This window comes from Bos indicus x Bos taurus, chromosome 8, assembly GCF_003369695.1.
Source record: "Bos indicus x Bos taurus breed Angus x Brahman F1 hybrid chromosome 8, Bos_hybrid_MaternalHap_v2.0, whole genome shotgun sequence".
In the NCBI taxonomy this organism is placed as follows: Eukaryota; Metazoa; Chordata; class Mammalia; order Artiodactyla; family Bovidae; genus Bos; species Bos indicus x Bos taurus.
This window is the reverse complement of record NC_040083.1, coordinates 47463897-47486889: the sequence shown is the minus strand read 5'-3', so window position 1 is coordinate 47486889 and position 22993 is coordinate 47463897. Positions and strand designations below refer to the sequence as shown.

The window sequence follows — 22993 nt, the reverse complement described above, 5'->3', positions numbered from 1 at the left end:
AACAATATATTTGAGAGAACAAAAGAATAAGAGATGTTGTATCACATATTTTTAAACTTTATTTTTAGTAGTTTTAGACCATTACAGGAGATTAAACTAGAAATATTAACTACAATAACCTCAACAAACAGAGAGGCTAATTATAGTTAAACAAGACAGAAGGTGGGATCTCTTGCTGACAAAAAGGAAAAATAAAAGCGATGATTAAGATAGTGGGAAGGATTGAAATGAAAAATAATTCCACTTAAAAATAAGCAGCCCTTCCTTCACAAAAAGATACAAAGTTTAAGTTAGTTATTATTCCCTTATATGAAGATAGACTATATGAGAAATATAATAATAACCTTTAAATTTAATTATATTCAATAAATATCCACTTGATATGATGAATGACAAGTGCTTTCTGGATTTCTGCATCTTTAAGTGAATTGGAAGATTGATATTTCTGAGGTGGAGCAAGTAGGCATGAAGATTAAAAAAATATTAAGTTTAATGGATTTGCATTGCATTATTTTTAATAAGTAAATAAAACTGGAATGGTGATAAGAATTGCCTGTCATAACCAGATTGAGTGGTTTATCTATCAAGAACTCCTTGAATATATACACAAGATACCTAGTGCACGTCCCCAAACTCAAAAGGATGACTTAGGAAAGGAATTCAAGTTTTTATGTTTCTATTTGTCAAGGGCAAACTGAGGGTGTTTATAGTTAGATCTTGGACCTTAACCTATCCAGCATAAAAGCAATATTTGTTGTACTACATCTTTATCTAGCAGAGTATAATGATCTGTTTCAGAATCAAGAAGCACAGAAAATAGTACAATTCAGGAGTCTTGGCATTTGCTAGAGAGATAAGGAACTTGGGCCAATTATCCTGCACATTCTCCCTTTGCCTCTACTTTGATATCAGAATGCTGAAAACAAAAATCCAGCTAAAACTAATTTAAAACTTGAAAAAAAATAAAAACTAATGATGTGCACATTGGCTTGATTGTGGTAGATTGTGGTAAGGAAATCGTGGGCTGAAGTATAATAAGAGCCCTCAGTTATTTTAAAAAATAATCATTGGTGGGTAGAGCTGCCACCTCCCCACCAACTGCCTCCATGACTCATGGCCTGTTCCCCATCAACCCTGGGGAGCAGTGATGGGGGTGGCTGGGTGACAGACCTTATGTAGTATTCAGTTGTTAGCTGAAAAGTTTGGCTAGAAATCCAGCTGGTGGGAAGTGCTTCCCGAAGCACTGAAATGCTTAATGATGTCATTTTGGATTAGGCCAAGACCAAACAGCAGGTAAAGTAGTAGCTGCTGCTGCTGCTAAGTCGCTTCAGTTGTGTCTGACTCTGTGCGACCCCATAAACGGCAGCCCACCAGGCTCCCCCATCCCTGGGATTCTCCAGGCAAGAACACTGGAGTGGGTTGCCATTTTCTTCTCCAATGCGTGAAAGTGAAAAGTGAAAGTGAAGTTGCTCAGTCGTGTTCGACTCCCAGCAACCCATGGACTGCAGCCTACCAGGCTCCTCCGTCCATGGGATTTTCCAGGCAAGAGTACTGGAGTGGGTTGCCATTGCCTTCTCCTAAAGTAGTAGAACCTTATACAAATAAATGTATTATTAACATTATCATTCACAACCCCTAGCACCATCACCATTATTTTACTAGAAATGAGAAATCAAGAACTGGGTGGCTTTTTTCCGTTAAATACATTGCCAGCATTTGCTGTAAAGCAGTTTAAATATGTATATTTATATCTGTTTCTACCGTTTGCCTTTCAGCTCTCACAGGGCTATTTGGGAGAATGTGAAATTGATTATGTAAGTAAAAAGGGAAGCAATATACAAGTGCCAAACATTTTAAAATGTGTATTTGTCATATTTCCTCTAGTTTGTTCTAATGATAACTTTATCAGTGATAGCATTAATGAATGTGATGAATAACTCAAATTTTGGGGTACAAAAAGTTAGCTATGACTTTTCCATTCATCACATAACATAAAAGTTATTTTTATTAAAATAAAACTTAAGTATGAGTAATATATACTGGCAAGAATAGAGCTTTAAAAGATACTTTTAATAAGAAAGATTCCCACCCCAACCCCACAACCCGTTGTATTTCCAAAAGAAATAGTAAGCTCAGTGTTTATTTTCAGGAGTATGCCTTACATACTGGGTATGTTTAACAATTTTATTTTTTTGGTATTGAAGTTGGCATCAATAAGGTATTTTTCAATTATTGAGGATATTTATGTTAAAAGAATAAAACATTTTTTCACAAAATGTAGGTTCAGTTGTTTTGACAGAAGGATTTTTAAAACTTTTTGTTTAGAAATGGTTATAGATTTTTATTTTTTTATTTTATTTTTTTATTATTGTTATTATTTTTTACTTTACAATATTGTATTGGTTTTGCCATACATCAACATGCATCTGGTGAAATGGTATGAATTGAACCAATGTCAACTTTTTGATCTTGATATTATACAGTAGCATAAGATGTTAACATCAGAAGACCATTTCACTAGTTGTACATGCATTCCTTTGCTACTTATTTCTTAATCTCTAAGATGTAAATTCCTAACTACCACTTTGAAACAGTAAGAAGCAGGTAATCATTATATAGTAAGGAAATGTAGGATGATGGCTTAAAACAGAGCTTCTGGAATCAGACTGCTTAGGGTTTGAATCCTAGCTCTGTCATTTATTTGATATATGATCAAGGGCAAGTTACTTAACCTCTCCTGCTTAACAAGCTAATAGAGGTAACATTTGGAACAATGTCTGGCACATAATAACTGCTCTGTTGTAATTAACTTTATTAAATATTATTTATATATTATAGTCATTAAAGAGTCCTAATCCACAGTAAATCACAAATAAACATTAGTTTATTACTTGTTACATATTTCGCTGAGAGAAGGGTCTCCTTGGCTAGAGGTATGTTAAGAAACAATTTTTACTTGTACAAGGTTATTATCTTTATTAGAGAAAGTCAGAATTGTTATTGTTTTGTGTTGTCCCTTAGTTTACATGGAGCTTCTCCTGTGTTCAGTATAGCACAAACCCATCCTTAAGGGCCAAGTTGTTAAAGTGAAATGGCTACACAGAATCAGCTCGGTTCAGGAATCTCTGCTGAAGAAAATAATTGCCATGGAATACTAAAATCTGACAATTTTGCATAAAACTTAGCAAAGATAACACGTCCCAAAGAGTGAGGTTTAGTATGAAAAATAAAAAGTGAGTGAGTTGATAACCATAGGAACTATGCACAGTTGTATCTTAACACTATCATTGTGATTCCATCCTATTTTCCTCTTTCCTGAAGCAGGAAACTGCAGGTCCTAATGGGTAGAGCTTGGGTCATTCCAGTGAGGAATTAGAGCACTTATTTTTCTATCTACACATATGCATTGTGGAGCAACCCTCAGGGCCTGCATGTTTGGACCTGCAAGCCAGAGAAAGAGCCTGACAAATGTGACAGAAGGAGTGATTTTGCCAGATCCCTACTTGAAATTTCCTGATGCTCAATGTTGCAGTAGCTCTCTTGGGCTTATGTCATTTTATGTCAACATTTTATCCTCCTCTAAGGAGGATAAAGTTGCAAAACCCACTTTAGATGCAAGGTGCAGAGAGCAGTGTTGTGACTATCAAGTGCTTGTGATTTCTATTGTATTTTGAGTTATTAACTTAGAAAAAGAGGCTTTAGATCTTATGTATTCCAATTATATGGGGTTTTTTTAGGTCACAAATAAAAAACAGGTATATTTCTTGCCAAAATAAAGGAAATATTTTTAAGGGGAAAAGAGTTTATTTATGGAAAAGAGAATAATGTCAATGAAATGATTGAGTGTGTTCTCTATCTAAGTATTATAAAATTGAAGAATAATGATAGGTCATTTAGCTACTTTTTAACACGCTAGGCAGGGTACTCTGTGTTTTGTAATTGCTACAACATTCCTGCTGGGTAGGTATTATTAGGCCTATATTACACCACGCTCTGCTCTAAGGACACTGTGGGTCAAATAATAAATAAGATTCTTGCTTCAAATTGCATAAATCAAGGCTGGAGTATGAACTCAGACCTCTCTGATCCCCAAATCTTTCTCTTTAGGCTAAATCTTTTATTTTCCATAAAGCATTACCCTTTCAAAGATGAAACTAATCTTTGTTTAGGCCAAACTTGTCTTGGCCTCTCTTGAGTCTAAGATTTAGCTACAAGCGTGTGCATGTTAGTTGCTCAGTCGTGTCCGACACTTTGTGACCCCATGGACTGTAGCCTGCCAGGCTTCCCTGTCCACTGGATTTTCCAGGCAAGAATACTGAAGTGGGTAGCCATTCCCTTCTCCAATGGATCTTCCTGACCCAGGGATCGAACTCCAGTCTCCTGCATTGCAGGCAGATTCTTTACTGTCTGAACCACCAGGGAAGCCCCTAGCTACAAGTAAAGGCATATTTTTCCTGATAAAAGAATTTGATAGTCAAGGGAAAGATCACCTAGGAAACTTTTGTTGTTCACGAAAGGTAAACTTACAAAGAAAAACTCCTGCAGTGCCAGTTTACTTAATGCTATTCTCATGGTAGGAGTTTTCCTCACAAACTTTCTACATTTAAGGGATGATTATAAATATACAATTTTCAACAGAGATTGCTATGATTTTTTTTTAAGTAAATGTACAAACTACCCTCTATCATCTTTTATAGCTTGAAGAAAAAAAAAAGCTTTATAATTCCAGGCATTTTGTTCAGGAGAGAAGAGGTAATGAGTACCATATGGCATGTCTGCTGTGAGAAGTGAACATTATTTTATCATCCAGAGAACAGCATTGGGTAACAAGACCAGGATTTGTATCATGGGATCATGGAGCCAGGAATACTCAGGGAAGAGTTTGCCAGCCTCTTATAATCTGTCACCACCTGTAACTCTCAAGTTACCACTTTCTCCAAAGACAGGGAAATTCTAGAGCATCCCCAAGTGTGAGAGGCCAGACAGCAAGGAAAAGCAGAACTTAAGGGTCTCACAACTTCCTATCAGTTCAGAGGGGGTGATGGATCTATTCTGATAAAACTCTAGAATATACCTGAAGAGTCAGGAATTTCAGAAGCTTCTTTGGTTCTGGTTTCCCCATGGATTGTTCTAATCCGGTTTCAAAGCTCATTGTTGGTCTCAAAACATTATAAGCCTTTACAAGAGGAGAGATGGGTTGAAAGTGGGTCGGGTGTGATATCTGATTTTGAATGGTATGTATCATGCATTGCCTGCTTTTAGGGTTGGGACATGAATACACACACACACGTGATTCTTTCTAACAGTAAAGAATCTTTCCTCTGCTGAAGACGTTCTTCCTGTTTTTAAGAGTTGTACATAAAGGTTCAGCTGTAAACACCTATAGGCAGAGGATTTCCTAGGGTGAAAGGAATGAAATATACTTAGAAAAAATAAGGGAAATAGTAAAGGAAATGATAGGCTTTCAAAAAGAAATTTTATAATTTTTAAAAAGAAAGTCAGAAACTAGTTTTGGGGCTATTTACAAATGTTAAAAATGGAAAAGGAAATATCTCTCTGACACAAAATCACAGGTGTAATAAAAATATAAAGGAATGGGCTGGGAGGCTTAAATACTTTTTTTTTCTCCAAGGTAGTAAACATTGTGCCTGAGTTAATGCTCATTTAGTCACTGAAAAATGCATTGCTACAGTTGCTACAAAGTCCTTTGTGAACAGTGAAAGTCTCAATAGTGCCTCTACACTTAGATATAATCATTCATTCTGTCAAATTATTAAGAAATTGATGGAGGGAGATGCTACTGAGAAAGAATAAGAATATTTGTAGCTAGTTTGAAAAACAGCATCAAATAACACTGTGTACCTATATTTTTAAAAAGATAAGCAGAAGCATAAAATAAGGATTCAGAATATTTTGAATTTTGAGTTATTTCATTCCAAAAATGGATGAGTTCAGTGATGTTATAAACGACAAGGAAGAATGAGAGCAGGAGCCCAAAGTAAAAGTCAAATTCTGTAACTTTTTCTTACATAGAATGTTCACGGAGTTGATCATTTAGATGCCTAATTAAATAAGTTCAGGCCATTAATGAATCCTTCTGACCTTTTGGGAGAATTTGGAATGCTTAAGGTTTAACCTCAAACCTAGGTCCTTGTGTACTGAATAAAAAAGATTAATAAAATAGAACAAAGTTTTTCATGATATGGTGATAAATTCTTAGGAAATTAAGAAGAGTGGAATCATATTATTGTTTCACTTGACTTAATGTGAAATATTAGATAAAAAGTCCCCGGTTCTCATGGGCCTCCTTGTAATTTCTGTCTCCATGACACCTGTAGGCATTTACTGTGAGAATCCTTTAGGTCTGCCAACTGGTATGTGAATGAACTCCTAGAGCTGAAGACTGCAACTGCTTTACTTTTCTCAAATTACATTGTGCAAAGCCGGGAGTCATCCCCTAGGTTGTAGGCAAATTCCTTCTTCCTCAGTCTCTAGAAATGGTTGTCTTGAATCACCTCTCAGATAAATCTCTTAAAGCAGATTATTTAGCATGGGGTCATGGACCTCCTTAAATTGTGTGCAAACATCTGGGAGTACATATAGCCATGCTTCTCTTCAGGGAAGAGGACGTATAGCTTCCTGAAGGTTTCTAAATTATTAACTCACCCGCTACCCCTACCCCCCAACTATCATGCTTGAAAACTGTACTTGGATGTTTTTATTTGGTGTTTTTTTGAAGTCAGTCACTGTTGCTGAGGTGGTATTTTATGGTGTTGTATATTTCTAAAACAGTTGTCCAGTAAGGTAACTACTAGCTATATATGGCTATTGAGTACTTGAAATATGGCTAATCTGAATTGAGTTATGATGTAAAGTACATACTGCATTTCAAAGGCTTAATACAAGAAAATGTAAAATATCTCATTAATTTTTATATTGATTACATGTTGCATGCATGCATGCTAAGTCGCTTCAGTCATGTCTGACTCTTTGTGACTCTGTGGACTATAGCCCACCAGGCTCCTCTGTCCATGGGATTCTCCAGGCAAGAATACTAGAGTGGGTTGTCATGTCCTCCAGGGGATCTTCCTGACTCAGAGATCAAACCTGCGTCTCCTGTGGCTTCTGCATTGCAGGCAGATTCTTTACCTCTGAGTCACAGGGGAAGCCTTGATTACATGTTAGAAAATATTTTGGATATGTTGGCTTAAATAACAAATTAATTTCATCTGTGAATAGTAAAATATTTAATATTACATGTGAAATTTGAATTATATATCTAATAAATAGGGCTGACCTAGAGTGTACAGCCCTACTTATCCAGAGCTACAGAAAAAAATAAATAATTTTTCAGTTACTATTAAAGAGCATTTTCTCTTACAGGGAAGGGAAGAGAATTAAGAATGTGAGCAAAATGGTTTACTCATATTAATTCACAGAATTCTCTCAGCTCCCCTGTGAGAGAAACAATATTGACTGAGAGAATCCCCAAGAAAACAGACAACCTCATAACCATTCCCCCTGACTTTAATTCCCGAACCAACTATGACAATCCATTATTTTAATAGCAACAGTTATGCTTTAAATGTTAAACTAGTTTAGCAGTATTGTGGTAAAAATGGTTGAATACACTAAAATAAAGTGTAATGGTTACATCCCCAGACTTGAGAGTCAGACACATCAGAATTGTAATTGGGACACCACCAATTACTACCTGTGTGTTTTGGGAAGGTTGCTGAGGCTCTCCAGACAGCAATTTCATATTCTTTAATACAGAGGAGAGGATGAATTGGAATAGGTGTGTGCTCAGCTGTGCTTTGCACTGGGCCTGGTTGCATATGAAATACTCCATAAATATTATTGTTTATTATTCTGATTATTACTGTTACTATGAAGAGATCAGGCTAACTGGAGGTTAATCTCAAATGCTGCCACTTAAAAATTGAATAATTTGGACCATGTTATTCTTGTTCTGTGTAAGTCTCTGTTTTTCTCACTTGCAAAATGAGAATAATATTTCCTACTTACTAGAGTTACTAGGATTAGTGATCTCATTCAAGACACTTAGCACAGTGCTTGGCACCTTTGGTCAGTCTTACACAGTCCCTATCAGACTGCTATAATTATTTCTTCCCTATAGTGACACAGTGGAAAGGGGCATGGTCTTTGGAGCCAGACTCCCTGGGTTCAAGTCTAGGGACTGCCACTCTCTAGTCATATAACTTTAAGCAATTTATTTAGCCTCTTTTGCCTCAGTTTCCTCATCTGTAAAATGGAGTCACTGTGAGAATTAAACAAATTAATCCACAAAGAGGAATGAAGCCTGGTACATAGTAAGTGCTTAACTAATGTTAACCATGTTAATACCATTGTTATTAGTTTTTAGTTTCTCATATTCTGCTTTTCCTTTTGTACTTTAATTGTTTTTCTTTCTCCTTTGTATTATTTTCAACATATTTGAACTTTCAGGGATACTCTTGAATATTCTGAATAAATTATGACACTTGGAACTAAAATTACTGCTGCGATCTTAACCAGTATGTTTACTTTACCTCATAAAGTAATTTGGAAAGAATGTGATCATGACAAATACATAGAATTTTCATGTTACCCATTACCTTCAAGTTGTTTCATCATCAGATCAGTCGCTCAGTTGTGTCCAACTCTTTGCGACCCCATGAATCGCAGCATGCCAGGCCTCCCTGTCCATCACCAACTCCCGGAGTTCACTGAGACTCACGTCCATAGAGTCAGTGATGCCATCCAGCCATCTCATTCTCTGTCATCCCCTTCTCCTCCAGCCCCCAATCCCTCCCAGCATCAGAGTCTTTTCCAATGAATCAACTCTTCGCGTGAGGTGGCCAAAGTACTGGAGTTTCAGCGTTAGCATCATTCCTTCCAAAGAAATCCCAGGGCTGATCTCCTTCAGAACAGACTGGTTGGATCTCCTTGCCACCCAAGGGACTCTCGAGTCTTCTCCAACACCTCAGTTCAAAAGCATCAATTCTTCGGTGCTCAGCCTTCTTCACAGTCCAACTCTCACATCCATACATGACCACTGGAAAAACCATAGCCTCGACTAGATGGACCTTTGTTGGCAAAGTAATGTCGCTGCTTTTGAATATGCTATCTAGGTTGGTCATAACTTTGCTTCCAAGGAGTAAGCGTCTTTTAATTTCATGGCTGCAGTCACCATCTGCAGTGATTTTGGAGCCCCCAAAAATAAAGTCTGACACTGTTTCCACTGTTTCCCCATCTATTTCCCATGAAGTGATGGGACCGGATGCCATGATTTTCGTTTTCTGAATGTTGAGCTTTAAGCAAACTTTTTCACTCTCCTCTTTCACTTTCATCAAAAGGCTTTTTAGTTCCTCTTCACTTTCTGCCATAAGGGTGGTGGCATCTGCATATCTGAGGTTATTGATATTTCTCCCGGCAATCTTGATTCCAGCTTGTGTTTCTTCCAGTCCAGTGTTTCTCATGATGTAATCTGCATATAAGTTAAATAAACAGGGTGACAATATACAGCCTTGACGAACTCCTTTTCCTATTTGGAACCAGTCTGTTGTTCCATGTCCAGTTCTAACTGTTGCTTCCTGACCTGCATACAGATTTCTCAAGAGGCAGATCAGGTGGTCTGGTATTCCCATCTCTTTCAGAATTTCCCACAGTTTATTGTGATCCACACAGTCAAAGGCTTTGGCATAGTCAATAAAGCAGAAATAGATGTTTTTCTGGAACTCTCTTGCTTTTTCTATGATCCAGCGGATGTTGGCAATTTGATCTCTGGTTCCTCTGCCTTTTCTAAAACCAGCTTGAACATCAGGAAGTTCACAGTTCACATATTGCTGAAGCCTGGCTTGGAGAATTTTGAGCATTACTTTACTAGTGTGTGAGATGAGTGCAATTGTGCAGTAGTTTGAGCATTCTTTGGCATTGCCTTTCTTTGGGATTGGAATGAAAACTGACCTTTTCCAGTCCTCTGGCCACTGCTGAGTTTTCCAAATTTACTGGCATATTGAGTGCAGCACTTTCACAGCATCATCTTTCAGGATTTGAAATAGCTCAACTGGAATTCCATCACCTCCAGCAGCTTTGTTTGTAGTGATGCTTTCTAGGGCCCACTTGACTTCACATTCCAGGATGTCTGGCTCTAGGTCAGTGATCACACCATCGTGATTATCTGGGTCATGAAGATCTTTTTGGTACAGTTCTTCTGTGTATTCTTGCCATCTCTTCTTAATATCTTCTTCTTCTGTTAGGTCCATACCATTTTTGTCCTTTATTGAGCTCATCTTTGCATGAAATGTTCCTTTGGTATCTCTAATTTTCTTGAAGAGATCCCTAGTCTTTCCCATTCTGTTGTTTTCCTCTATTTCTTTGCATCATAGGTATGGTCAAGAAGTTAGAATTCTGAGAACATTTTTTAAAAATATTCTCAGAAATTTTTAGATCTGAAACCCAGCTGGCCAAACCATATCACTGTTGCAGATCTGGCTAGAAACTTTCAACCAACTTGCAGAGTTGTTCACACAGGTGAATGATTTGTAGCAGCCAACAGAATCTTTTTCAGTTAATATGATGGAAATAATAAATAGGAGCACTTCATTTGTTTGCCACAGTTCCATGTTAGGTCTGGTTGAAAAATACTGGTGAAAGTGAAAGTCGCTCAGTCATGTCCGACTCTTTGAGACCCCATAAACTGTATAGTTCATGGAATTCTCCAGGCCAGAATCCTGGAGTGGGTAACCTATCCCTTCTCCAGGGGATCTTCCTGACCCAGAAATTGAACCGGGGTCTCCTGTATTGCATGCAGATTCTTTACCAACTGAGGTATCAGGGAAGCCTGAAAAATACTGATAGAAAGTAAGAAATAAAGCTAACTAACCAGTCAATGAATACTAGGGCAAAATGTTGTTAGAGATCTTAAAAATCACTTAAATTTTCACCTTTAGGTAAAAGAAACATTTGTCAATAAAGTCCTATAAAAAAGAAGAGATTAGAGGACTATGACTTTCCCATTTGCATTACCATTTTGGTTAAGTTTTTATTGTAACTAGCTTGGCATTGCTTTATATCTTATTGTAGTTTCTATACTGATGAGTTTTATTTCCATGCCAGTAAACTGGACATATAGCTTCTTTCCTTGTTACAACATAGTTCATAACTTTTCAGCCAATCGGATCAGCTTTCTTTTCAGCTAAATGATTAGCATAACTCTACATAATTTGGTACGTATATTTCCTTTAATCCTATTTAATACAAACCATCTTTTAATCTCAAGTGCTATAGTAGGCATTGGAATTTCTACTGAATGTCTCAAGACTGCATTCACCAGGCACAGATAATTTGCAATGGAATGTATCATGTTAATGACAATAGCTTGTCTCATTTTGTAGCATCTTGTTGACTTTGTTTCTTTTGTGGAAGTCAAAAGAGAATGTGAATTATTTGAGAGTTTTAGTTCATTGAGCTTCTGCATTCAGCCTCTTCTCAAGCCGCCAAAATGATTTTGCATGAGTTGGAGGAAATGAACTTTGCAATATATCAAAGATGAAAAGGTAATTAAGGTGCTGTTTCTTATTTAACTAATTGCTTTCAATTCATTCACCTTTGTACTTTGGAGGGGGAAATGCACGAATTTGTTGTTTTGAGTGGTGAAAAATGCTTAGTAGGATTCCAGTTAATACACTTAGATTAAAAAAATCACACTAAATAGATCTTTTCCAGTGTGAACAGAAATTGTGACTTTAAGAAATATGGTAATTTTGCTTGGTAACTTATATGTTCTCTTTTCACTTTGTTTTGTATCGAAGCAAACAACATTACTATTTGTCCTTATGTAGAAGAGGACAAAATTGCACAAAAATATTCAAATGGACACTTTAAAATTTCAGTTTCATAAAGCCATTTAATGCACTTATATTTAGGAAACTAAATGTGTCTTAAGTGCTGGACCTAACTGTTTAGGACACTACTGGATATTTTTCTTGACTGTGTGGTGCTGTGAGAAATTCACACTTTCTTAAAATTAAGAAAGAAAAAGTAAAGACTTCCCCTAGTGATTAGACCCTGTTTGTTTTGAAGAAGACCGTTGATGTTTTCCTATTCTTTATACTGGACAAAGAAATAATTGGACTTTAGCAGAAATGATTGCCTTCTGTTCTAATGTTCTAAATCAGAAAGTAAAGTAAGTAAAGTTGCTCAGTCGTGTCTGACTCTTTGCGATCCCATGGACTGTAACCTACGAGGTTCCTCCATCTATGGAATTTTCCAGGCAAGAGTACTGGAGTGGGTTGCCATTAGAAACCTCCAGGTGCTGCATTCTGCACCTCACCTTGCCACATCTGTGTTGTCTATCCCTCTCCCTTGGAGTTCTTGCTACACACCTAAAAAAATCTTGACTTTAAAAGGTGATTATGAGTGATAAAATTTTAAGGATTACTCATCAAGGAAGGAGTGGCTTTTTTAAAGAAGCAAAAGTAGTGAAAGTTTCAGGTATCTGTGATGAGGGAAAAGCAGTTTGAGAAGACATGTATCCCTTGTACACGAGTAGGAACCAGTTTCTTTGACTGTTAACAAGATCAGTTCCTCCTGGGGATAACAGAACCTTCTATCAGTTGAAAAGTCAGTTAAGCTTAAACAACTTATTTTAGCTTAAAGTAGATTATATTTGTATTTGATGTATTTGATGTAAGGATAAAGTCTTTTCTTGGAGTATGTTACTAGTCATTGAGTATGACTAGTATCTCTACTAGTCAGAAAGTATGTTACCTCTCATTTACCTTTTTACATAGACCACATCCATCCTGTAGGATCTAATTTCCAGTTAATTCCTATTTCTTTAAAAGAGAGAGAGATCTTAATGATAACTATAGAGCAATTTGGTGTAAGTGAACTTTTGTATTCTTTCTACTTTATTCTTCTTATTTTTATAGTTGTCTACACTACATCAATCATATTGCTTCATCCATAGTTTTGCATGTAACAGTGGTCATTCCTCCTGGTTGCTGTATACTATTCCATAACTTGCTGCTGCTGCTGAGTCGTGCCTGACTCTTAGCAACCCCATGGATTGCAGCCTACCAGGCTCCTCCGTCCATGGGATTTTCCAGGCAAGAGTACTGGAGTGGGGTGCCATTGCCTTCTCTGATAATTTACATATCCATATTTATGCTGATGGGCATGTAGGTAGTTTCTAGTTTTGGATTTTCACAAACAGTGCTGCTGTAAATATTTTTTCAGTTTTTTATTGATTGCACGCACCCGTTTTTGTTGGCTATATACCTTGGAGTAGAATTGCAGGGTCATGCTATGCATACCATCAGCTTTAGTAAACAGTGTGAAATAGTTTTTCAAAATGGTTGTACCAGTATACTCCCACCAGCAGTGTGAGTGTTCCAATTGCTCTACACACATTCTTGCCAACCCTTGGTATTTTTCATTTGCTTGAATTTTCTGTCTACAGAATTTTGGCCAGTCTGATGGAAGTGTTATATTAATACTTCAAAAATTTAGATATTATTTTACAATAGGTAAGAATTTAGTTCACGTACATGACCCTTCCTTTTCTGTTCTTTCTTCCATTTTCCATTCTCTCTCCCTTTTATCCCAGTTTTACTTGTTAAATTATTTTCAATTCTATTAATTTATTTTTATACTTCTTATACAACTTTAGTCATGATCTCTTAATTTTAAAATAAAATTTTAGAAAGCTATGTATATAGAAAGAGGCAAAATTGTTTATATATATATATAAATTTATGCAAATACATGAATGAAAAATAGAGGGTTTATACTAAAAATTCTTCCCAAGTCATAATGTGTTTAAAGAGTAGAAAGCCCGTGCAGTTGGAAGGATTTGTTTGTTCTATGCTGAGAGTATGGTCTACAGAAAAACTAAAAATAGGAAGGAAGGAAGGGAGGGTGGTAAGAGTGGGAGAGAGAGGGGAGAAAGAATAAAGGAAAGAAGGGAGAGAGGAAGGAAGGAAAAGAAGGAAGGAAGAAAGAAGAAAAGAAACAGTATAGATAACACAGGTTCTCCAATCTTAAGTGACTTCTTTAGGGAGGACTTGATGGGGTGTGTTCTCACTGTGTCAGCAGGTGTTTCAGGAAAGATATCACATTGTTTTCATATCAATATCAGGAAAGATATGGTATTGTTTTCATTGTTTCATATCGATGTTTTCAGTTCTGTGGGATCTCCAGAGAATTTCATCCACTTAGATGGCAAACTTCTAGGACCAGGGTAACCTTACTGCTCCTTGTCTTTATTAACAGTCATTGGGCTTTGGGAGATTTTTTTTGCTTGAGTTGCAGGAATAATTGTGTCAGTTATCACATTTTTTTTGGCTTTTGTGAGAATTAGCTCTCATCTACTGAAAGGAAGCTAATCATCACTAAACACATTGTATCTCCTGCTTCATGGGCATTGACATAGCCCGCTTTGCTATGAGTCTAGTCATAGTGATTAAGTTTTTAGTGAATTCACAAAGCAGTTGGCCCCAAATTTATTTCCCACTCACCATTTTCAAATTTTTTAGTCTGCTAGAATGTCAGTTCTGACTTTGCACCTCCATGTATGTGAGGGCATGATGAAAGGAATCAGACATTGTTTAGCTTAAGAGAAGATAAACATTAGGGGGCTTGTTAAGGCCATCTTCAAGAACTTGGTGACTATCATGAGGAAGAGAACATATGTTACATTGTAGTGACTCTAGAATTTGGAATAAAGGTAGAGGTATGGGTTTCAGCTTAGTTTATAAGGATGAGCTTCCTAATGCTTAAAATTGTTTAGTAAGGAAATGTCCTGCTTGTAGTAAAGAAGATATCTAATGCTACAGACTGAATGTTTACACAGAGGGTGAATGATAGCTTGTTGGGTTTCTAAGGTTAGACCTCTAAGTGTCTATTTCATTCTGAGCCTCTATGATTCAATAGAATGTATTATACTGAATCTGCTGCTGCTGCTAAGTTGCTTCAGTCGTGTCCGACTCTGTGTGACCCCAGAGACGGAAGCCCACCAGGCTCCCCCGTCCTTGGGATTCTCCAGGCAAGAACACTGGAGTGGGTTGCCATTTCCTTCTCCAATGCATGAAAGTGAAAAGTGAAAGTGAAGTCACTCAGTCGTGTCCGACTCTTAGCAACCCCATGGACTACAGTCTACCAGGCTCCTCCATCCATGGGATTTTCCAGGCAAGAGTGCTGAAGTGGGGTGCCATTGCCTTCTCCATACTGAATCTGAGATACCATCTATTATAAAAAGCATCCTGATTTCAGAGAGGTTAAAAATGTAAAAAATTGAAGGTGTTAAAATTGATGAAATATGGTTCATATTCTCTTATTTTGTGAGGAAAACTTGTGAATCAAGCATAGCTTTGTAGTTTTCATCACTTTCTCTATGTTTAATCTCCCCTCTCACACTTAGCTTGATCTAGTTAGTCCCAGGGCATGCCTGTCTGTTTACACATACTAAAAATAACCAAAGGAAAAAATATTTACTATTCATTCTTGTGCAATACAGTGCATGGCCATGTGACCCAGAGCAAACAGGATATGGAGAGAGTTTCTTCTGATTATAGACTCATAATAGAGTCAACAGGCTAGTAGGACTATGTAAGATCATAGAGAACCTAAGACTAACAGAGGACTGTTGGCATCTACTATTGTCTTGAAAACATTTTTTTGAATCCTACTTAAAGTTCACGTTCCAGAACATTTCACAGTGTTATATTTTGATTGATTTATACATAAATTTGTTTTATTTTATGTAGAAAATGTTATTTGACAATATAAGTAATTTTGCCTTAATCTTACTTTATTAATATTTACATTCTTTAATGCCTAGAAACAATGGAGAAAAAAAGGTTTATATCATAATTCCCATTTGCCTTTTTAATGTATTAACATCCACCTTTGTAACTGCCTTGACTCCTCCAGGAAAGTTAAGGCACTCTGGAAATGTTTTTTAACCCTAATCCCAGAATCTCAATGTTGTTGATTTTAAACATGTTCTTAGATTTCATGCTGCTTTTCTCTGATAACTTTGTGAGAGATATGATAGGCATTCAGTCTACTTTTCTAGTTACTGGCATTAGGAAATTTGAAAAAAGATAAATGAACATCAGAAGAAGAAAGAGTCAATTTTCTGCTTGACCATAATCATGTCTAATTTAGCCTCTTGTAAAGTTCCCAGACATTTATGATCCTTGTCAAGTGCAAAATAGAAATGCAGAGATGGTCTTCAAACAAGGCTTTAAAAATGTTTCTCTAAGATGAGGGCAATTGAAAGCTCATTTTTAGACCGAACAGCAAAAAAAAAAAAAGAAAGAAAGAAAAAGAAAAAAAAAGACATATGTAATCACAACTCATCATTAAATTTTTCTAAGTGTGTCTAGAAAACTCGTCAGTTGTTCTGAGTGCTCATGTATGTGCTGGTACCATCATTCATGACAGATACCATTGGTATCAAGGTTATTTTCCCCTTAATAGGCAGATGCAGGTGAGCCAGGGGCTTGCAGCTCAGTGAGGTGAGCATCCTTGGATTAAGTGCTTTAATATATCTGGAAAGGCCCCTTGTAGCTCCTTTTCAGGGATGTTATCATTATACCTAAAGAATGAACTTTCAAGTCATCCAGGTTAACCACAGGCTTTTCATCTTCTAGGGAATTCTCATTTCTGTTCCCCTTTGTTGACAACTAAGGGAAAAGATAAATATTTACTTTATCATAATTTTCTGGCTTTTATTTTACTCTCTAATTGATATTTAGTTCTCATACCTAATTTGTAAACTATGAATAATCCTTTTGTTTTTGTCAGGGGGAGGAATCTTGGATGAATTATTTCCATGAAATGTCACTAATAATTTCAAATCCATGAACCTAGATAGGAAGTGTGAAAATACAGAATGGAGCCTGTGGTTTTCTCATTAAATGCCATTGTGTGTTGCAAACATTGTTTAGAGTCTCATTTTGTTTAATATGGGTGTGTGATTTCTGGACACAGAGGGTTGTTTAAAAAAGGAGGAAGTATGCTTTGTGAGTCCCTTTGCTTAAAATGACAAGATTAATATTAATGTAGCATTACTCACAGGTGCACGGCTGTGGGATTTTAGGGCTCTGTGTTCTATTCTTGTGAACGAGCCACTTCCAAAACTTCTGCTTAATCAGAGTGACCACTGACGAATCAAATTATGATTTTCAAAACTGGTATCACAATACCAGTTTCCCCACAGCATTTCTCACTCTCCTTCCCTCTTATTCCCTTTTCACAGTTTTCTCCCAGGAGGACCTGGAATTATTCAAATAGGAGGGATAATGCTCGATTTCAGAACGAAATGAAAATACATCTGTTGCCGTTGCAACAGTCAAACAACCAGACAGCCCTTTTCAACTAAGAGCAAGTTTAGGCCTCCTTCTCTTTAATAATGAGCAAGGTCATTGTTTCAGCTTTGGTAAATTTGCAATGCCCCCAACGGCCTTCTCTCATCTGATCAAGGACATTTCTGAATAGGAGCACAGCTCAGTCTGGTAAAATAACTAACACAAAGCTGATGAGAGACTGTGGGCTTTCCTTCTAATGAGCAGAAGGCAATCCGTGAACAGAGGCTGAGGTGGAGGTGTCAAAAGAATATACCACAAGCAGGAGCTCACATATCATCTTCACTACTTAAGGACTGTGCCACCCTTGCCCCAGGAAAGAAAGGGTAAATTGAATATGCATTCCAACCTGGAGAGAAAAGTGAGTTGATTTAAGAAATATCACCTTCCTTTCCTCCCCAAAGTTCCTCTTCTGCCCTGTCCTTGAAGGCTTTTAATTGCAGTTAAAACAGCAAGAATCACCCAGGGAAATTTTAACTATCCTGATTCCCAGGCCACAGTCAGGGCAATTAAATTAAACTCTGAGGAATATCAGAGTTAATTTTTTTTTCCTTAGGTAACTCCAATGTGCAGCCAAGTTTGGGAACAAGTGGGTTAGTTTGACCAAGCGTGAGAAGAAATTAGCGTGGAGTCTGACAAGGAGATGAAGCCCTACTTTTCCCAAGGATATTTGGGAGACACTTGCTGCAAAGAGGAGAAAAGGAAGAAAGGGAAAAGAAAGGAGGACAAAGTTTTACGCTTCCAGTCTTTCTCCAGACCAACTAGAGCCTCCATCCACCCAGTGTGGGTAACCTAGGTTGCACCTGCAGCTCGGGGTGGGGTGAGGTTGATCTCCAGGCCTGGGGGACTAGGCGGGGTGGGGTTACTGGAAATAGCTACCCCCCAGTATCAGTAGCCCCAGGGGTGAGTCGTGCATCTCCTTCCTCCCCCCAGGGAAGGCGGCGGCTGCGGGTGGAGAGCAATTTGGGGGCGCAAAAGGAAGCTGTCTTTGGCGCAGGTGGCGCTCGCAGTCCCACAGTTTGGCCAATCGCGGGCGCAAGCGCAGCCTGGTGGTTGCGGCGGCGGCGGCGGCGGTAAACGAGCGCAGGGCTGTGGCAGGAGCCGGCGGAGGCAAAGGCGGCGCCAACAGTGAGCTACACGCAGGCGGGAGTGAGACCCAGTGGCGAGAGGAGCCTGCTAGAGCTCTCGGCGCTGGGGTGTTGCCCGGCGGAGCGAGGCGAACTTAATATGGGGAAGAAGTGGAGAGATGCGACCGAAATGGAGCGGGGCTGCTCGGACCGCGAGGACAGCGCGGAGAGCCGCAGGCGCAGTCGGAGCGCCAGCCGGGGCAGGTTTGCCGAGTCGTGGAAAAGGTTAAGTTCCAAGCAGGGATCCACCAAGCGCTCGGGACTCCCGTCGCAGCAGACGCCGGTGAGTGGCTTGGGGAGAGCCCCTGGTGTCTTCCACTGCTTGAGGCGACTCGAGCCCTTTCCATGGTGCTGAACTTGCCTCCTTAGAGGCTCAAGCCAGGGAACTTGTGGAGCTGCTTCTAATGCAAGTGTTGGGGGCTGTGAGGAGGGGCAAGAAGGAACGACTTTCCTTTCCTCAGCTTGGGGAGGGTCTCCTGACGTCTCTGGTGTCTCTGCAAACATGAAAACATGTTCGAGAGGCGAGGGCTCACTGTCAGATCATGAGAGTTTTGCAATTAACAGAGCGTGGGAGATGTTGTCGAGTGTATTGTTACTGGCAGACGTCCCGAGGGGTCTGCCTGTGCAGAGTATTCAAAGGTACTAGGCATCCGCTGAATGAGAGCGGAATAGGAAGGACATGTCATATTTTTACTCTTAACACTTGCTCTTTTCCATCCCACAACCCCACTATGTTAATGGATGCATTTAATTGTTTGTAGAGTCATTTGCATGCAGAGAATAGCAAGAATATCCCAGGTGCTTATAATCCTACTGTTAACATGTACAACGTTCGGAAAACAGTTTCCCCATGTGTCAGCCCCTCTTCAGTGTCTAATTAGTGCAATAAAAGCACTCAGGTGAAATTAATACAGTCCTCATATGTGTGTAGAGAAGTACAGTTGATAAAAAAAAGCTGTGTTTGCATTTTTAGTATTTTAAATATTGTTTTCCTTCAGCCTAAAGGGAGAGAACTCTGTTCTAGAAGAGAGTGCAGAGCCCTCCTGTTGCTCCTAGGGAAGAAGGGCTCACCACTTTAACTTCTAAAACACCACTGAGAACATCAGTGTGTGTGTACTTATGTTTTACATCCAGAGGAGTTGACAGCAGAGATTGTATAGTGAAGAGAAATTGAATTCATTTTTTGAAAAAGGACAGTACCTAAGCATTGTTTAGCATGGATAATATTAGCCTGTTTTGTTTTCAAAGTGTCGTCATTGCAGGACAAAAATTAATCCCTAAAAAGCTGTCTAAAATACTCCTTCAATAGAGTAAAATATAAATGCATATAGTATTTGGTATTTGTGTTTATTGTTTGCTTCTTCTCAAAACTACTAGCAGAAAATGTTATTAAATATTTGAAATATTATACTTTAGGGTAAGTTTTTAATTTAAAATAGATATAGACACTTAAAATGCAATAATTTCAACCATTGAAATACTGTTTTTCTAGAAATGTAGACTTGAAGATATTTTAAAAAGGAAAATATTCTAAAGATAGGATTTTTATGAAATAAATTATGTAGAACATATAAAATTCATGACTTCTGGTTTCTATCAATTATGTGATCTAAGAATTAACTTTGTTCCCCTTTTAATAGAAAGTCTGACTATCAATATAAGTAACTTCTTGTGCTGATTCTTTGATTCTGTTCAACAGGTGTGTGCAGAGTCTATATTACGAACAAACAAAATCTTCATAAAACTATAAGTCAGATTAAATAGCTTGTGAGTCTGTTAGCTAGAATAAAAATGTGAGAGAAAGAGGACATAGTAGATACCATGACAACAAGATGACATCTGGAAAAGTAACCATGTTCTGCTGTTTACTAAGGGTGATGATGGTGCTGTATTTCTCTGTAGTACTTGTTAATTGAAACATTAGTAATTCAGTTACAAATCAAGGGAAAAGCCTGTACTTATTCTCGCATATCATGGCAAGTTTGGTATTGATTTTCTAAAAATCTAAGTGCATCTAGCCATGACTTTAATTATTAGAATTTTAAAAACAAATATAATGAGGTTTTATAAATCTTGGAGCTGGGTTGACGGTTTTTAACCAAGGTTTGATTCCATTAATTAATAACAAAGACTTTTTGCTTCATTTGTAAATAAGACATTCAACTTATTTTTGCAAACAGGAAGGAAACAATAATAATGTTTGTAACATATATGCTTATAAAAGTTTTTAATCTTTAAATAAGATTTTTTTTCTCCCTCTTAAAGCGAAGTGGTGCTATTTTCAACTTTCACTGAATTTCATGTAAAAATAGCTTAAATTATAGAGGTTAGGAAGAAATTAAAGCAATTAATATGATTAATACTGCTTTTTGTTTATTCTTATGACTAAATAAGAATTCTGTGATGTGGCTTTGGATCTTATTCACTTTGTGTTGTACTCAGAAATATTGTGGCATCCATCCTGATAAACATCACATGAGGATTTTACTCTTTCCTTTGAAGACAAAATAGATAAATGTGGGAAATTTTTAGTTAATAATGAAACATGAAAGCTTTCCTGCATCTTTCTGTCTTCTTTCTTTTAAGAATAGAAGATGATTATAGAGTTTTATTAATGTGGCCTTTGTTACTCTTTGTTTTAGTTAGAGTCTTGAAATCACTTCTAGTTGAAGTTATTCCCAGGGTATGATACAGCCTATGACTCTGTCCCAGTGGGAATGATTGCGTTATTTTTCATTTTCACTAAGAACAAAGCAGAACTACATCATGGATAATGGGGGAGATTTTCTTCAGCAATAAGAGGTCTGCCTTTTCTTGGTTATCCAGGAGTACTTTTCTTCTGTGATCTGAGTCGTGATTTTGTGTGTGAAGTATAGAGGAGGTGTGTTTGAATCAACCTGGGTAATTAGATTTCCCAACTACTTATCATTGAGTATATTGGAGTTTTCTTAGAAATATCTTAGAGGTTGGACTGGTCTCATGACTTAATGCCACTATTAGAACTCAAAAAGTCATATTTCTGGCAATCCCTGTGGTATTCAGAAAATGGTCTCTTGATGGTCTTAGTGGAGTGTGGCAGGCCCATGTTAGGACTGCGTTTGCCATCCAGCTCTCTGGAGTTTGGTTCTATCCTGCAGAAGCAGCACCGCCCCTGTGCAACAGCTGGAGGGACAGGCAGCTGTTCTGAGTCCTAACGGTGGCATTAAAAGCCATATTTTCAATTTCTGGGCCACAGCCCTGGGTGTGTCTGAAAAATCAATCCTTGCTGATTTCAAAAGATTTTTTTTTTCCTTTCAGTTTTCTAATTCAAGAAGCTCCTCCTTCCTTATTTTTAGACTTCATGGTTGACAGTTCAAGCTTAAATCTAGTAATCTACAATACTCAAATTCACCCCAAGTTGCAAAATTCTGATAGGGTGAAGTACAATTTAATTATATTCATTCCTTGGAATTTCATAGGTTATTTTTAAATTTAAAAATACTGTTTTTTTGTGTGTGAATTCAAAGGAATTTTATATCAGTTTTACAGTTAAATTAATATGAAAATTATGTATTTGAATTTTTGATATAAAATTAAGTTTCTGGATATTAATGTTTTATATAATGTCTCTGTTAAATTGGGCTTCCCTGTTGGCTCAGATGGTAAAGAATCTGCCTGCAATGCAGGAGACCTGGGTTTGATCCCTGGGTTGGGAACATCCCCTGGAGAAGGAAATAGCAACCCACTCTAGTAATCTTGCCTGAAGAATTCCATGAACAGAGGAGCTACAGTCCATGGGCTTGCAAAGAGTCAGACATGACTATCATTTTCACTTTCTGTTAAATTGGTTAATGAGTATAAAAGTAATTTAAAACTTCTTTGTCTCCATTCTATAGGACCTGGATTTCACATTTCTCCTTGTTCTATTATTTGTTTTAATTCCATCCACTCAGAAATACATACAAATCTCTTGAAAGTTGAGTCAGCAAGTGCCATCTAGTGTTACAAATATCAGATGTTCACCAATGCTTATAGTATTTTTAATTTTGAAAGGCGATTTCCTCCTCTAGCCCATTTACACAACTGTATAATGGTTTGTTTTCAAATAGAATCAGATTTAATTTAATCTCTGAGTAACCTCTGTGCAAAAGGAAAAGAAACAGCAGTTCTGAGGGAGTCAAATGATGGAGTTGTAATTAGAGTTGTTTTTCAACCTTAGATGTCATGCTTCCTTCCACTAATGCTATAATTACCCTCATCAGCAGGTGCCTACCACAGAAGATCACACTTTGTGGAGACAAGAGGGCAACTAAGGGTGTATAGAAGCAGCAGTGAGTCTATAGAAACAGCAGTCCTGCAAAGTAGACAAGTTTGGTTCAGCTGATGCCAAATTCCCTCTTCCCATAGCTGTTTGAGATGATGCTGTGTGTGCAGTGGGTATTCCATAAACAAACTTGATTCTGTTTCTGAGGCTGACTTGTCCCTTTTGGGGCAAGTGACTTCCAGTTG

General features: G+C 37.6%; 1 protein-coding gene across 6 annotated transcripts in view; it reads left to right on the top strand.

Annotated features, from left to right (window-relative positions):
- TRPM3 (transient receptor potential cation channel subfamily M member 3) overlaps positions 1–22993 on the top strand; it is a 1070052-nt gene that overhangs the window by 92688 nt on the left and 954371 nt on the right. For 4 of the 6 annotated variants that reach the window (XM_027549451.1, XM_027549449.1, XM_027549447.1 and 1 more), the window contains exon 1: positions 18481–18788. The exons of 1 other annotated variant lie outside the window; for it this stretch is intronic. In XM_027549451.1, coding sequence (XP_027405252.1) covers positions 18606–18788 — 183 coding nt within the window. In that variant the 5' untranslated portion in view covers positions 18481–18605. Of the gene's footprint in view, positions 1–18480; positions 18789–22993 lie in introns of those variants that run through there. One more of the 6 variants, XM_027549457.1, reaches the window with a different exon arrangement.